The sequence below is a fragment of the Sphaeramia orbicularis genome, chromosome 1 (genome assembly GCF_902148855.1).
Source record: "Sphaeramia orbicularis chromosome 1, fSphaOr1.1, whole genome shotgun sequence".
Classification (NCBI taxonomy): domain Eukaryota; kingdom Metazoa; phylum Chordata; class Actinopteri; order Kurtiformes; family Apogonidae; genus Sphaeramia; species Sphaeramia orbicularis.
In genome coordinates this window covers 49763554-49780293 of record NC_043957.1, presented here as the reverse complement: position 1 = coordinate 49780293, position 16740 = coordinate 49763554, and the positions used below count along the sequence as shown (strand labels likewise).

Below are 16740 nucleotides of genomic sequence, written 5' to 3'. Positions count from 1 at the left end.
TATGTATAGAAAGTGGCATGAGCCTACAGTTTATCCCACTGGTTTTAGGCTTCGGTTTTCTGCATCATTTGGCCTACTTGTATTAGATGGAGGTGACACTGGAGGTGAGGTGTGTATTCCACGGCTAAAACTGAACCTATTGGGGAAAGCAACATGACATTTTTCTCAGTGTCACACAGTATAACTTTAGGTGAAGCAATATTAAAAAGGACAAAGAAAAATCATCCATGATAAGTATTTATGGTGCAGGAAGTAGAGTGGATCGTCCAATAACCGAAGGGGTGGTGGTTCAAATCCTGTCATATGCTGTTGTGTTTTTGGGCAAGACACTTCACACACCGGTGTATGAATGTTTGGTGGTGGTCGGAGGGGCTGTTTGGTGTGAACTGGCAAACAAGGGGCGACACATGCTGTTTATCACCACCAGAGTGTGAATGTGAAAGCGGATTAAAAATGGATCAATAGGTACCTTGAAAAATCCTATAGAAATCAAATCCATTATTGAAACAGAATAATATTAACTTTCTTTGAGCTATACTTCTGCATATTTGCTTCTTTTTAATGTTCCACTGGTGGGAACTTAACCTTGGAGTAGTGAATCTATTTAATCTATCAAAGTGTGATGTATTTTTATCAACTCCACTTGTTTCTTTGTCTTGTTAAGAGCTCCAATAAAATCATTTGTCACCAATATAAGTGCACAAATGTTGCTTTTAGTGACACATGTCTCGCAAATGATTGTAGTGATAATGTTCTAGTGGTGACAACAAAACAAGAAATTAACAAATACCAAGCAGTCTCTGAGATTAAATGATACTGAGTATGATTTAAGTGATGTATTGTTTCTGACTGTTATGGTTATAATGGTGTGGAGAACATTTAGCATTTAGCACAGTCATCTAACCCAAATGAGTGTCATTGTTTTACCTGAATGGCATTTATAAGTTTTTTCATTTGCAGGTGAGTGAGAAGGATTGAACATCCTTTTGGTGGGATCCAGTTGAGCATTTCTTCCACACTCCTAAATCCCCCTTGGTATGCCCAGTCTTTCAGCAGCCAGGTTTCACTATAGTGGCCAACCGGCCTCCACAGATCCCTATCTATCCCTGTGGCTCAACTCAGCACTGCCGTATAGACTAAGATCACTGTGAAGTCTTACCTGCAACATGAGCCTCTGGACTCATATTACTGCTCTAAAACTAAACTCTTTTATATTGGATGCAGTTCAGATTAACTCAGGTCAAATTTGAGACTATGGGGTTTGTGGGAACAAAATAACCCCCTGCGTCATACAATGGGGTTAAAATGATTGCCAATACATCAGTAAGCTCTAAAGCTCCTTGAAAGCATCTTCAGGAAGCAACAGATCAAAACAATGAACAACAGAATGGCATCTTCCAAGTAGTATGTATTTAGACAAATATTTGGATGAATCCAGATCAAAACTATACAAGTGCTGCTGTCACGTCACCCTCAGGGACTACACTGGTTTGCAGGCGTTCACTAGTTAAACATAAATCACTTCAATGGATGTGGAGCAGGATTATGTCAGCTATTCTTTCCCTCAAACAGATGTTTCTCCACAGAGGTTAAAGGTCATGGCAAAGGCCACATAAACTTGGCCAAAGCAGACGTTAAAAGTGGAAAAAGCAGGTGATTCCAGGACGCGTGACTGTGAGTTAAGATCAATTCATTGTTCTGTACCATTTTTTTCCTATCTTTCAGACTGAAGAAAAGTCTCATAAACTCAAGTGGTGGCGGTGGACGAGGACGCCTCTGTTCACACTGTGGGACGATGCCTTTGCCTGTGGACTGAATGATGGAAGCTAATTTGTTATTGTCACAGCAGCTTTGTCCAAGTTCAACTGCAGCTCAGCTCAACCTTTTGCTAACTTTACTGAGAAAAGAATTCACATGGGGAAAAATGACATTAAGTCTGGTAGAAGTTGTTATTAGTGCTGCTTTAATTAATTGTGAATAATTGTTTGCTGTTATGTTTTACAGTTAACCCATGAAGACCCACTGCTACTTCTGTGGCATTTCCAAAATATTGTTTTCTCTATATTTAGCTTTTCTTCTGTGATTTATTTCCAATTATTATAACATCATCCTCTGTATTTTATGGTTTTTCTGTGAATATCACATGAATATCACATATTTCTAATTTACTGATCACTGTAGATGTTCATTAAAGCTCAGATTACAGTTGAGGGTTATTATATCAAAAACAGACAAAACTGCAAAAAAATGTGACTTTTTCCGCAAAATATATCATTAACTGAACATAAACCTAGTGTCTCCATCCACTGTCATTGATCCAACTCCATGGGTTTTATTGGTGAATCAATGTTGTAGAGGATGACGGTGTTTCCACATTCACTACGGAGCCTCTGAACGTCCAAACGGATCATATCTGATGACCATGAAAAGATAAATAACTGTATTTTACACCAATTATTTACATGTTTTGATAGGATTAGTGGATCAACAGGTATTAAACATTTCAGATCAGTAGATGGTTTTGATCATTGGTGATCATTGTTTGGGTCTTTATGGGTTAATGTAAATACAAGCATTACCCTTTGTATATACAGTATAGTATTCTATCCCAATCATTTGGCCAAAACTAGTTTTTACTCATGCTATAAAGCATCTTGCCTTTTCCACATTCAAATGTATTCATTCATTCATTCATCTTCTGAACCCGCTTTATCCTCACTAGGGTTGTGGGAGGTGCTGGAGTCTATCCCAGCGACCTATGGGCAAAGGTGAGGTACACCCTTGATGAGTCACTAGTTCATCACAGGGTTGTCATATAGAGACAAATCACACTCACATTCAAACCTATGGGCAAGTTTAGAGTGACTAATTAACCTACTGTATTAGTGCATGTCTTTAGATGGTGGGAGGAAGCCCACACAAACACGGGGAGAATCATACAAATGTATATTTCTGTTCATTTCAGATTATGGTAATCCCTTGTATTCAGATTCAGATATTTTATTCATGCACTGAGAAAGAAAAAAATATTATATCCTCCTGAGACCCAGCAATGCATTTTTGTCCTCTGTAGGGGACAGAAGTTTGAGAGTTTTACTCAAAAAATGCTGTCCATTGCAAAGGACATTCAGTAAATAAACAAACAAACAAACAAACAAACAAACAAATAAATAAATAAGAATAATTGAAAAAATGTATCTGAAAAAATGGTTGCATTATGCAGGTTCCAATCAAGACAACTGTTTAATGTAAAAAAGCAAAAGATTTTCACTTTAAGGGGTCTCAGGAGGATAAGAGCAGTTTACTACAGATGTACATGAAAGGGAACCCCAAAGAAGCAAGAGTTCTTTTAGACAGGGGACCCAAGTAACCGGCAACATCTTCAGCCACATTATATTAAATATAATATAACATGATATGGTATAAGATATGTTCAAGTGTCTATTTAGGATGACAAAACACTTCTGTTCAATATGAAATGATGAATTTTCCATGGTTTTCTCATTCACAACCTGCCCATCACTGCAGAAGTATCAATCTTAACATTTTCCCTGTGAAAGATGCTAAAATGTAAACTGTAAGGTTGAATGTTTTTAGATTAAGTTATTCATTTTTCATATGTATGCAGTTTATTATCAACAAATCAATGTGTCTCAAGCTTCTATGAACAGTAGCTGCTCTGTAAATACAGACTAAAATATTTGCATGAATTAATGTATATTTGCTCCTGTAACAGGCTGACCAGCATGTTTAAGTTGGTTAAACCATATCTCCCTTATGTCTCCCACTGATGTACCAACTGTTCTTTAGATCGTCCCCGACCTGTTTTACTATAAGTGCAAACATGGGCTCCAGGTGCAAACACATTTAGTTCAAAGTGACAGTGTTAAAAGACAGGAATCCCCTGACACTGTGCACACATTCCTGGATCAGTAGCCACTTTCTCCTTTTGGCAAGGTTGTCGAATTGTAAAAAAACATGTAGTGAGGTGGTCAGTGCTCATTACATCTCAGAAATGGATGACGTTCAGCGTAAATATGGTTTTGTGTTGTTATTTGTTGAAAAATGTTCACAATAAAGCATTACTGCTCAGTAAAGCTCAGTTAACTACTGTTTGAGTTTTGGCTCATCACCGGGGGAATAGCCAATAAATATAAATATAAATATAGATAAATATAGATTGCTTCCTGTTTAATTTTACGAGGCATATAATATTTTTATAATTTCCATCTACAGTGGTGTGTTGCCTGGTGTTTGGGTCTGATCCAGATTCTATATCCAGCCTGTTTCCATGGGCTTCCGCTCTCCTTTAACGACAAGTGATAGCACCGGCCTATATCAATCTAGCCACAGGATGCTTTAATCCACCATTAAGCAGATGAAATGTTGCCCTGGGCCTGTGGTGGAGCAGGAGCGGTTCTAAAATTTGTGTGCATAAGTAACCCCCTCAAACCTGACCGCAGTCATGGACACCCAGCACCAAATCACTGGCTGCAGCAGAACACAAACCTCTTCCTTCTCGCAACTGGATCCAAATGTCTCAGGTCTCAGTATCCTCTATTTATACGCTGTGTATATTTACAACAGGCCGGATGATTAGGATGGTGGCGCGTAGCGCGCGAGCAAAGAGAATGTCCTCGGCTATTCTAAGAAAACAAGGAGTTTATCAGCCTCTGTGATGTCAAAGCTGAACCTGTCAGAGCCGCTGTCCTGAACTACTTCTCACATTCTGCTGCTGATCTTTTCAAAATGTGTTTAATAACCTTTATGCAATAAGACTGTTTCACTAAGATTACCACCTTTTTTGCAACAAGTATTTGAAATAAATGTATCATTTGCAAAAATGATAGTAAACGGTTCTTTGTTCAAATGAACCAGTGGCGATTTCTCATAGACTGCAAGGGAAGCCCGACTTCCCCTAAAATTACGAAAATTAAATGGTTAAATATTTACAGTTGTGTTGACATTTCATTGACTACAAATGTGTTAGAACACGTTCATCTCACAGATGAGTTCGTTCAGAATCAGCTTTATCACAAACCAACGGACTCGATGTTGTTCACTTCTCATACATTCCCGTTGCGCTGTTTTCTCATTCGATCTCTGCTCAGTGCATTTGCCCGTAGACACCGGGCATCTATGGGCTTCAATGGGACTGAGTGGAACAGTTTTTTTCATTGCCTCAAAACTGGACGGTAATTGGATAAATGCCACGATGTTGTCCCGCCCACGGACGCCGGACGTCTCTGGGGGTGAATGGAGCTGTGGGCGGAGCTAAGCTGCGCTGGATGCCAGAAACCCCTCGTGCTGATTGGAGGATCAGCCGAAAGGCTGGATCCCGTTTGATTGACAGCTGTTTTCAGATCTACTCCTTCACTGACACAGTTCAGTTTAATACCGTCGCACATTCTGCTGTGAAAGAGAGAGAAACCACTACGAAATTACTCGTTCATTTCTTGCATTGTAAATAAAACACACTCATTGTACTTCCATGTTTCAATTTAACATAATTTCAGCATTTTCTTGTTTCAGTTCCATAATTTAATCATTTCTTGTTCGAGTTTAATATCGTTTTGTAGATAGTTAAATCAGTCAAACTGTCGGCTAGGTCGGAGTGAAAGGTGCATCTCTTGTTTAAAAAGGCTGAAGTCTTACACCCACAACACAATGGGCCAAGGCAGTCTAAGCAGCCCAGCTCTGCTGGACATTGAGACGACACTGGTCAAGTCCCTGGAAAAGGAAAAGAGGCCTACTTGGTATGATAAGGTCACTGACCATTTTCTTTAAAAGGAACGGAGGGCCGAATGTATGTTTAAATAACTTGACAATTTTTTTTAAATGTAAGCCGACAATGAGCATCCCCTCTCTGAAGAACAAGTAGCCACCACTGAAATGAATCGATGTGAAGGTGTCACAGATCATTCATTATATTTACAAAATCAACACTCATGGAAATGATAACACTGAAAGTAACTTAGAAGTCCTTGCTCAGATAACAGTCAGGAGCTATGCATTGTTTCTTGTCTCTAGCTCTATTGTCACTATTAATTAAAGACAAAATAAAAGGAGAAATTTACAAAAAAAAAAATAGAGAATTTCATTAGACAAGGATACACATCACCATGATCATCAACAGAGGAGGATATCTCAGCATAGACGAGCAGACCCATGATGCATTTCTTGTCCTCAAAACATTTTCTTCTATTCTGTATTTTCTTATAATGTGCCTTACTTTCCTCAAAGCCTCCTTGAATATCCATGTAACTAAAGACTGAACTCCAGTGACATCAATGTGTCTATCCAGCAGCGTTAAAGCAGACTTCTACCTGTATTTGACCTTCGTCCACACACACACACACACACTGATGACAATACACATCTTCAAGTGTCCCGCACAGCTGGATGTAGTGCTCAGAAGTTTTATGAATAGTTGAGATGTGAACAAGTGATAAGTGTTAAGGACATGCTCAGAATGTGAAGAATGATCAGTTAAATTGTTGCTTTCTTCAAGGGAAAACATCCATTATAGTTTCTGTCAACAAGCAAAGCTGTGGAATGTGTTAATAGTATATTAAATCATATTTCCCTGTTGTCTTTGTAGGTCATTTCGTTATTTTCATTATTGTTACTAAATGCTATACATATCTGTCTATGGCAGGGGTTCCCACAGTGGGGTACGGTACTTGGAAGAAGCCCAGAGTGTACTTGAAATTTTTTTTGAAAAATACATTACATAAGTCATCATGTACCAAATACAAAATAAAAAATAAGAATTAATGCTGAAATATAAAACACAATAAATACATTCATATAATAGTTTTATTATCAATTGTCTTATTTAAGCTTTGGTAACATTTTAAGAACATTTCTATTTTATATTATTTAGAATGAGTTTATTTGAGTAGCAAAGTAATTATTTTTGTTGATGAAAGGTTCATTTATTAATTAATGACCAATTTATTTATTTTTCTTATCAATGAAAGAGGGCACTTTACGTTTTGCACACAAAATGTACTATAAAAATGTGGGGTTTTTTTTATATATTACAGTTAAATATATGTTTTTTGTTTACAAAATTTTGAAAATAGAAACAGACACCTTTGGCACAGGAACAAATTTTTCATAATTTTTTTCATTTAAAAATGCTGAAGCAAGAGTTGGAGGTACTTGGCTAAAAAAAAAAAGTATATTTCAGGGGGTACTCCACTGTAAAAAGTTTGAGAACCACCGCACTACGGCATAATATAATCTAATACCAGTTCATCTTAAAAGAAGCTCTGAAAACCAAAAAGAACAAGCTTTCTGAGTAATCTGAATACAACTATTTGCTGAAGCGCTTAATTTGTTGGATTTGACTGGGGCTTGATCCCGACTGATGAAAAAAAAACTGCAGAAAAAAGCAAATCCTGCTGCTGTCTGGGTGGCTGTTGGGGATACACTTAGGCTTTGTTTTCCATCTATCATGAGGTCATTACTGCCTGCTGTCATCATGAGCTGCCCCCTGGATGAAGAGTTGATCCTGGGCAGAGGGGCCCGCATGGCATCGACCCAAATGTTCCCCTTCTGTTTACCTCTGACACTCATTAAAGGCATGTCATGTCTCTAATGTCTAAATTAGACAAAGACAACCTAATGGCCTCATGAATGTGTGGCTGCAGCATTAAAACAGCTGCATGCATTAGTAGAATTTTCCCCTCCCTTGTAGCTGGAGAGTTGTATTTTTTCTTTCATGCTCATTGGTTCTTTCGAGGAGGTTTAAGATCCATACACAAATGAGGTGCTGTTTAGCTGGAAGGTCGTGATATTTTACTGTACACTTCTTCACCGTGGGAGGAATGTGAGTGAAATCCAGGAGTAACAGAGTATAAAAAGACCGGTGTGTTTGTTTCTATAGTTACACCCTGTGGTGAGTGCTCCCCTTTTTATTTCGGGCTGGCCAAGTGAGGAGGGCAAGGTTTATTTAGAGGATGCAATGAAAAGTGTGATACAGAATGCTTGGATGTAAATGGCATTTCTGCTATTTGACCCACACTTAAGTAAGGTTGCTGAATGCGTCACAGTGTTTTCCTAAAAGCATTATCATCTCCAATAAACAGAGGGACATTTACGGAGTAATAACTTGAATTAAAACTATTTAATTAATTTCCAAAAGGTATCCTTCTGCATTGTATAATGAGAAGATCTTTAGCTCAACCGGTATTGTGAGAAGCCTTTAAAACTATGTCGTATTTGTTTATATTGACAAATGACATTAGCTATAAGAGGGAATTTTTTTAAAATGCAATGACCTCCAGTAATGCCATCAGAAATGTCCCCAACAACAAAACTTCAAAAGAATGTACCGTGCGAAAATGTGGCACATGGATCGCTTCATCAAGTGTCAAGCCCAACTTAAAAAGATGATCCATAAAAGGCTACTAGGTATTTTTATCTTAACATGACCTTGTGCACCATACTGAGTACACATTCTCACTGCATCCAGTGTAACTGCTTGATTCGTCCATACTATGTTTTGTCAGAGTGACAGCAGGAGAGGCCAGCATTTATTCAGCATTTCCTTCATACCTTACATGAAACATATTTCCCTGTTTTTATATGTTAACCCATGAAGTCCCTGTGCAGCTTTTGTGGCAGTTTTCAAATGATTTTTTTCTCTATTTGTAACCTTTCATAAGTGATATATCACCATTTACTCTGATATCATGCTCTGTATTTTGCATTTGTAAGTGAAAATCAGGTATTTTCCTGTATTTTATGTACCGATTATGTAAATGTTCATTAAAGCTCAGATTAAAGTTGGTTATTATATCCAAAACAGAAAAAACTAAAGAAAAAGCTTCATTTTTCTGCTAAATATATTGTTAACTGAACATAAAATAAGTGTTCCCATCCACTGTCACTGATCCAACTCCATGGGTTTTACTGGTGAATCAATGTTGACAGTGACAGTGTTTTCACATTCACTACTTTGCCTCTGAACGTCCAAATGGGTCATATCTGATGATCATGAAAAGATGACAAACTGTATTTTACACCAATTATTTACATGTTTTGATAAAACTAGTGGATTAACAGGTATTAAACAGTTTAAATCAGTAGATGCTTTTGGTCACTGCTGGATATTTGGGTCTTTTGGGTTAAAGAGCCTGTCGTTTCTACAATCGTGGCCAAATCATATAAACGTCATGTTATTTATTTAGCTTACTGTTTATTGTTCTTATTTGTTGTTGCTTTTAACTGTACAGATTTTTATGTTTTTAATCTATTCTTGTATTTTATTCTTTTATTTAGGTTTTATGTATTCTCCTGTATATTTATTTATTTTTTCTTTCTTTCTTTTTTTTTTTTTTTTTAACAGTTGTTCTATGTCTTTTAATCTACTCTTGTATTTTACTGTGTTATTTTGGTTTTTATTTATTTTTCTGTACAGCACTTTGGTCCACTGTGATTGTTTTAAAGTGCTTTACAAATAAAGTTGGATTGGATCGGATTTAGTTATCTCGTGGTTATATAATGTCTTCAATTTGAGAAGTATCTCAGGATTATACCTCTTGTATTGTGCTTTTGCATGTGTGACACCAACCAGAGACATCCACCTGTCCTGCCAGCTGATTGTAGGTTATTATCCTTCAGTGTGAGACAAAGGGCTGCTCCGGTGCCGAGGCGTCCCATTGGTTTGACCTCTGCCTTAAGAACAAAACAATCATCTCAGAAACTTGCACAGACATGTTACTTACATTAATTCTGTTCTTGTTTTTTGACATCACATTGTTGTCCATGATCCCATATGAATAAATAAGACTTGTACAAATTACATTTTAACTGAAGAATCATTTCAATAAATTCTATGAATGAGACTTAGCTTGCGATTTAGACTTTTATGAGTCTGACATGGGAGATTTCTGACCATATTTACATAGTTTCTATAATAAAAGACTATTGCGACACAGCATATAGAGAAGATGACTTCAAAGATACTTAAAACAATATGGAAAAATATATAAGAAACATATAGGAAAGCATATAGTTATGCATTAGAGTACACTGATTCCATGCACATGGAAACAGAAATGTACATCGTGCACATTAAATCAGATAGCAAACTGACTGCAATTCTTATTAAATCAAGGAAATATTATGTTCTTATGTTTAACAGAATTCTTCATAAAAGTTGTAGAAATAGTGCATAATATTGATCTGTTTAATTCTATCGCAAACAGCTTTAGACATTGACTGTCTGATCAAACAGGTTCCACAGTATTACATCGAATCACTCAGCAGTGATTTCATCCCAAACTCTTTTTCTGTGAGAGAAGGGACAGAGGGTGAGTGTTGGTTGGGGGAGCACTTTCCCAGTCTTGTCCAATGGTTTTTCTTAAATTAGGCATGGGGGCTGGAGGCTCCCTCCCTGTGCTGACAGAAGGAGGAGCCTGTGCCTGTCACTGTCTACTGTTTCATTATTACCTGCACAGCCCTACAGCATTTACCACACTTGTGTCTCTGTGTGGCCACATAGAAACACAGACAGAGGAACACAGAGGAGAGGCCCAAACCACCACCTGAATTTCCTTTTTTTTTTTTTTTTTTTCCTTTAAGAGAGGGATCTGCCTTTTGACTTTTAATTGCAAGACAACTGGCAGTGGACATGGCTGGTTGTCTGCAAAGTTCCAAACTTTGTAAAACGCAGACTCTTTTGACAGTGCTGCTTCTTGCATCTGCTCTGAGTTTTGTTTCAGTAGATGCAGAGCCGTTTAACCCAGCTCACCTGTATCGTCACAGATCTGGACCTGATGAAGACAGTATCATCGTTGCCAACAATGGGATCAGAGTACCATTAGGAAGGTCTGTATTTCTGGACCCTGTGAATGACCTGGTAACAGAAGTGGAGCCAGGTGACCGATGCCATATCACAGTTCTGGATAATGACCCACTGGCCCAGAAACCTGGGATGCTAACCCCTAAAAAGTTCCCCTGCTCATTTGGACCAGATGAAGTGAAATACACTCATTTTGGATCTCGGAGTCCCAGCAAGGACCGTGTCAAGCTGCAGCTTCGTTACGACTCCCAAACCGACACAGTTATCATCCCTTTCATGCTTGAAGTGGAGGTCGTTTTCCAGCAACTTGAAATCCTCACCAGGAATATGCCCATTAATGTAGAGAAGCTCAATGGTGACAGTAACCCTATTGACAAAAAAGGTCTGGAGTTTTCATACGAGGATGGCGTTACTCAGTGTAAGATTACCACTCTGGTCGGCGCTGGAGGTCTTCCCAGGTATGGCACTCTTATGAATAACCCCAACAATGGCCAAATGATTGACTGTGATGATTTTGTGAAACAGGGCATTTTCTACAAGCACACAGCTAAAACCAAATCACCAAACAGAGACTATATTCCTATGATGGTAGAGCTACAGGATAATGATGGCAACGCTATCATGCAAGAGCATTTCCAAATGATGGTTCGAATCAGAGAGGGTGCAGAAAATACCGCTCCTAAACCCAGTTTTGTATCCATGATGATGATGGAGATTGATCAGTTTGTGATGACAGCTATTACAAGTGATATGCTGGCAGCTGAAGATGTTGAATCTGACCCTGATGATTTAATTTTCAACATTACTTCACCATTGGATCCACAACAGGGTTATATTATCAGCACAGATGATCAAAATCTGCCTATCACCTCCTTTTATCAGAGAGACATCAAAGATCTGAAAATAGCCTATAAGCCACCCTCAGAGGACTCAGAAGTAGAGAGGATTTTCCAGCTAGAGTTTGAAATTGTAGACACTGATGGTGCTGTGTCTGATCCATTTGCTTTTATGATTGTGGTGAAGCCTATGAATACCTTGGCTCCGGTGGCTACCAAAAATACTGGGCAGCTATTGTTTGAAGGGCAGTCCAGAGCGCTCTCCAGCTCCCAGAATTTAGAGATTAGTGACGAGGACAACCTGGAGGATGTAAGAATCACTGTTGTTGATGGATTAAAGCATGGAGACCTGACCGTGCTTGGCTCTCGTAGGAAATTCTTTACACCTGCTGATCTCGACGCAGGCATTGTCATTTACCAGCATGATGGCACCGATACCTACAGTGACAACATTATTTTCAGAATGACTGATGGCAGTAATGAAGTGGAGTTTTTATTCCCCATAACTATTGCTCCCACTGATGACGAGCCTCCTATTATTAATGCTAACACTGGGCTGGTACTGTTCAAAAATGAAGTGATGCAGATCTCTCCCTTTATTTTGAGTGCCACAGATATTGATTCAGAAGACTCCACCATTAAGTTTATCTTGGAAGCTCCTTACTCCAATGTAGGAGAGCTCCTGCTGAGACAAGTTGAGCCTCCTTCTGATCCATCACTCTGGAAATTCAGTGAGACAGATGAAATGTTTGAGCAGGTGGTGACTGAATGGTTTCAGCAGGATATTCTTGATGGAAAGCTGTTTTGTCGTCACATTGGGCAACATAGCACCACCACTGTTATTGATCAGTTTGTGTTCCGTGTTCAGGATGATAATGACCCTCCGAATCAATCAGGGGAGCACATTTTTACAATCAAAATCCATCCTGTCGATGACCTGCCCCCAGAGCTTTGCCCTGGCACCACTCTACACATGACAGTCCAAGAGTATGAGCTGACCCATTTTAAGAAGAAATTCTTGTGTTATACTGATCTAGATTCAGAGGACAGGGACCTGAAGTACACCATTACAAAGCCTCCAACCGACACTGATGAGAACAACCCAGCCCCCTTGGGTGAAATCGTATTGACTGACAACCCTGACACTGTAATTACAGAGTTCACACAGGCTCAGGTTAATCACCACAAAGTAGCTTACAAGCCCCCAGACCAGGAGCTTGGCATCACTCCAAAAGTGGCTCAGTTCACATTCATTGTGGAAGACACTGCTGGAAACACTGCAGATGGATTATTCACTATTTTTCTTCAACCTGTTGACAACAAACCTCCAATAATCACCCACACTGGATTCACTGTCATGGAAAGAAGTGTATATATCATTACTAGGAAGGAGCTGCATGCCACTGACACAGATACAGATGATGAAAACATCATCTTCACTGTGGTCCAGATTCCTCGATACGGCCAACTTCAGTACTTGGGAATCGACATGACAAACGGTGAAACATTTGTGCTGGAAGATATTGCAAATGGCCGCCTAACTTACATCCATGGTGGAGAGGAATCTCTTAGTGATTCCATTAAGCTGGAAGTCAGTGATGGTTTCCATGAGGTGCCAATTACTATTAAGATCACCATTGATCCAGTTGATGATGAGACCCCCACAATTATGCTCCCAGATGGCCTTCTCGGTGCCTCGATTGATGTACTGGAGAATGGAGCCACAGAAATCACAAGCAATGTCATACAGGGCCGTGATGAAGACACAGATGATCTCATGCTCACTTTTATTGTTGAAGAGCCTCCTAAGCTGGGTGAGATCCTGGTGAACGGTGCTCCTGCTGAAAGATTTACCCAGGCGGACATCATTAATGGGGTGGTGGTGTATGCTCACACATCTGGTGAAATTGGGCCAATCAAAGAACACGACTCATTCAATCTGACTCTGTCTGATATGTCGGATCAGTGGGTGGTTGGCGGTAACAAGGTTCAAGGTGTGACAGTTCACGTCACAATCCTTCCAGTCGACAGCATCTCACCTGTTGTCAGTGTTGGAGAACAATTTGTTGTGATAGAAGGGAAGAAGAATGTCATAACTCTGGATCACATTCAAGCTGAGGATATTGACACAGATAATGATGACATCCTTTGCACCATCATTGTTCAACCTACATCTGGCTATGTGGAGAACATCTCACCAGCTGCAGGATCAGAGAAATCCAGAGCAGGGACAGCTATCACTGCTTTCAGCATTAAAGACATTGCCCTTGGTCATATCTACTATGTGCAAAGCATCCATAAAGGTGTTGAACCAGTAGAAGATCGTTTCACTTTCCGCTGCTCAGATGGTATTAACTTCTCAGAACGTCACTTTTTCCCGATAGTCATCATTCCAGCCAATGACGAGAAGCCTGAGATTTTTATCCGTGAGTTTTTGGTAATGGAGGGCATGAGTCTGGTCATCGACACACCAATTCTAAATGCTGCAGATGCTGACATTCCTGGAGATGAGCTACACTTTGAGATAATAAAAAATCCCAAGCATGGTACAATAGTTCAGCAGCTCAACACTGGTACCATCCCTGTGACTAAGTTTGACTTGGAGCAAATCAAAGAGGCATCCAATATTGTCTATGAACATGATGACTCTGAGACCAAAGAAGACAGCTTTGAAATCAGACTCTCAGATGGGAAACACACAGTGGAAAAAACAGTTCTTATCATGGTTATTCCTGTTGATGACGAGACACCGAGGATGGCTATAAATGATGGGCTTGATGTTGAGATCGGAGAAACAAAAGTCATCAGTAACAAGGTTTTGAAAGCCACAGATCTTGACTCTGAAGACAAAGAGCTCATTTATGTAGTGCGTTACGGCCCTGGACAAGGTTACCTTCAGCGAATTAGCAAATTTGGTGATGTTTTAGGTAACATTACCCTCGGGATGAACTTCACACAGGATGAAATCGACAAACAGCTCATCCAATATGTACACACCGGCCAGGAAGGAATCCGTGACCTGCTAAAGTTTGACGTCACAGATGGCATTAACCCACTTATTGACCGCTACTTTTATATCAACATTGGAAGTATTGATATGGTCTTTCCAGATGTTATTAACAAAGGTGTGACTCTCAAAGAAGGAGGGAAAGTAACTCTTACCACCGACCTTCTCAGCACCACAGACATCAACAGTCCGGATGAATACCTCAGTTTTAGCATCACGCGAGCCCCTAGTAGAGGCCATCTAGAGAGCACAGACCACCCAGGTGTTCCCATTTCCACCTTCACACAATTGCAACTTGCTGGCAACAAAATCTATTACATCCACACTTCTGATGATGAAATGAAAATGGACAGCTTTGAGTTTGAAGTGACAGATGGGTATAATCCAGTCTTTCGTACCTTTAGAGTATCCATCACTGATGTAGATAACAAGAAGCCTGTTCTGACCATCAACAAACTATTTGTTGAAGAAGGCGAAAACAAACTCATCACACCATTTGAGTTAACAGCTGAGGATAGGGACACACCAGACAACTTGTTGCGCTTCATTGTCACTCAGGTTCCAGTGCATGGGCAGCTGCTTTTCAACAATACTCGATCAATCATAACTTTCACCAAACAGGACCTCAATGAGAACCTTATTAGTTATAAACACGATGGCACTGAAAGCAATGAAGACAGCTTTTCATTTACTGTTACTGATGGCACACATAATGACTTCTATGTCTTCCCTGACACCGTGTACGAGACACGCAAACCTCAAATGATGACCATCCATATCAACACAGTAGACAACGGTGTTCCCCAGATCGTGGTTAACAAAGCTGCTGCCTCACTTAAAGTCCTCCAAACCGGCCACCTGGGTTTCCTGATCACGAGCAAGGTGCTTCGATCAGAGGACCGGGACAGTAACCAGAAGGTCCTGAAGTACACTGTGTCTGAGACTCCTCTACATGGCTTTATCATGAACACAGCCCTGGGCAATGACAGCATCGAGACCTTCACACAGGGTAAGAAAATACTGAATCTCTTAATGAAAAAAATCAACACTAGACCAATGAGTAGCAAATTTTTGTGTTGAGAATAAATTAAATACATAACTGTATAATTGTAACATAACAGCAGTTCACTTGTAGCATTATTATTTTTGCATTTTTACAGTTTTCAGCTTGCAACTTTACTTTTTTAGTTTACACATTGAACAGCTCATGGCGAAACACTTTGAGTCCTGATACTTTAGATACTTATAAGTATCTTAAATGACAGTGTCGACAGTTACAATGGTGGTCATTTTTAATATGAAGTAGCTTCCTCCACTTGAGTGACATACTGTAAACAAAACATGATAATTTATGTAAAAGGTCATATAGCACGTCAGCAAACATCCCACAAGTACAATGCAGTTGTAACTTTGCAGATGTAGATATAGATCAAATATTCACGCTTTTGCTCTGGTTTATGCTCCAGAAAAAAAAAAAAAGGCCTTAAGTTGCACCATGTTTGCTAACTAGTTACTACTGACACTGTAAGACTGATATTTGGGGCTGACCACATAGCAAGAGTAGGTTTATTTTAACAGTTGTGAAGGTTTCACATTTCTTCTGGACTCATATCACTTTAATTGCAGCCTAAAGGGTGAAACTAAAACCGTGTAAAAGCAGCTTAGACGCCACAGTTATCGTACCTGAAGTTGTCAACTAACACTCTGTTTCTCTATATTTGTCATACCAACAGCTGATATCGATGACATGAAGATCTGTTATGTGTTGTTGGATGGAAGCAACGCCACAAGTGACATCTTCTACTTCACTGTTGAAGATAATGGTAGGAAAAGTTTAATTTTTCATTTTTTTATGAATTCACATCAAACAAAGTCCATTACTGGGGGAGTCATCCGCTCAAGGGTTTTCCCCAGACTTTATCTGTCTTGTAACGGCTTCTTAAAATTTAGACTTCCTGCTTTCTGTCAATCCCCGACGTGTTTGCATCACAAAGACTTAAGGCAGTTGGCCATGACTGACACCGAGTTTAGAGCCGCCATCTCTTTTCGCCCCACTGGAAAGGGTAGCAGGTTTAAAGGCA

The 16740-nt window shown here is 39.4% G+C and overlaps 2 protein-coding genes across 3 annotated transcripts in view; both read left to right on the top strand.

Moving 5' to 3' along the window:
- The window catches only part of LOC115429900 (sec-independent protein translocase protein TatB), a 29875-nt gene extending 27592 nt beyond the window's left edge, over positions 1-2283 (top strand). For both annotated transcript variants that reach the window (XM_030149723.1, XM_030149713.1), the window contains one exon: positions 1726-2283. In XM_030149723.1, coding sequence (XP_030005583.1) covers positions 1726-1730 — 5 coding nt within the window. In that variant the 3' untranslated portion in view covers positions 1731-2283. The remainder of the gene's footprint in view (positions 1-1725) is intronic.
- Positions 2284-10645: 8362 nt separating this feature from the next.
- Positions 10646-16740, top strand: part of frem3 (Fras1 related extracellular matrix 3) — a 54746-nt gene continuing 48651 nt past the window's right edge. The window contains exons 1-2 of the mRNA XM_030140714.1: positions 10646-15668; positions 16393-16482. Of these exons, the coding sequence (XP_029996574.1) occupies positions 10646-15668; positions 16393-16482 (5113 nt within the window). The remainder of the gene's footprint in view (positions 15669-16392; positions 16483-16740) is intronic.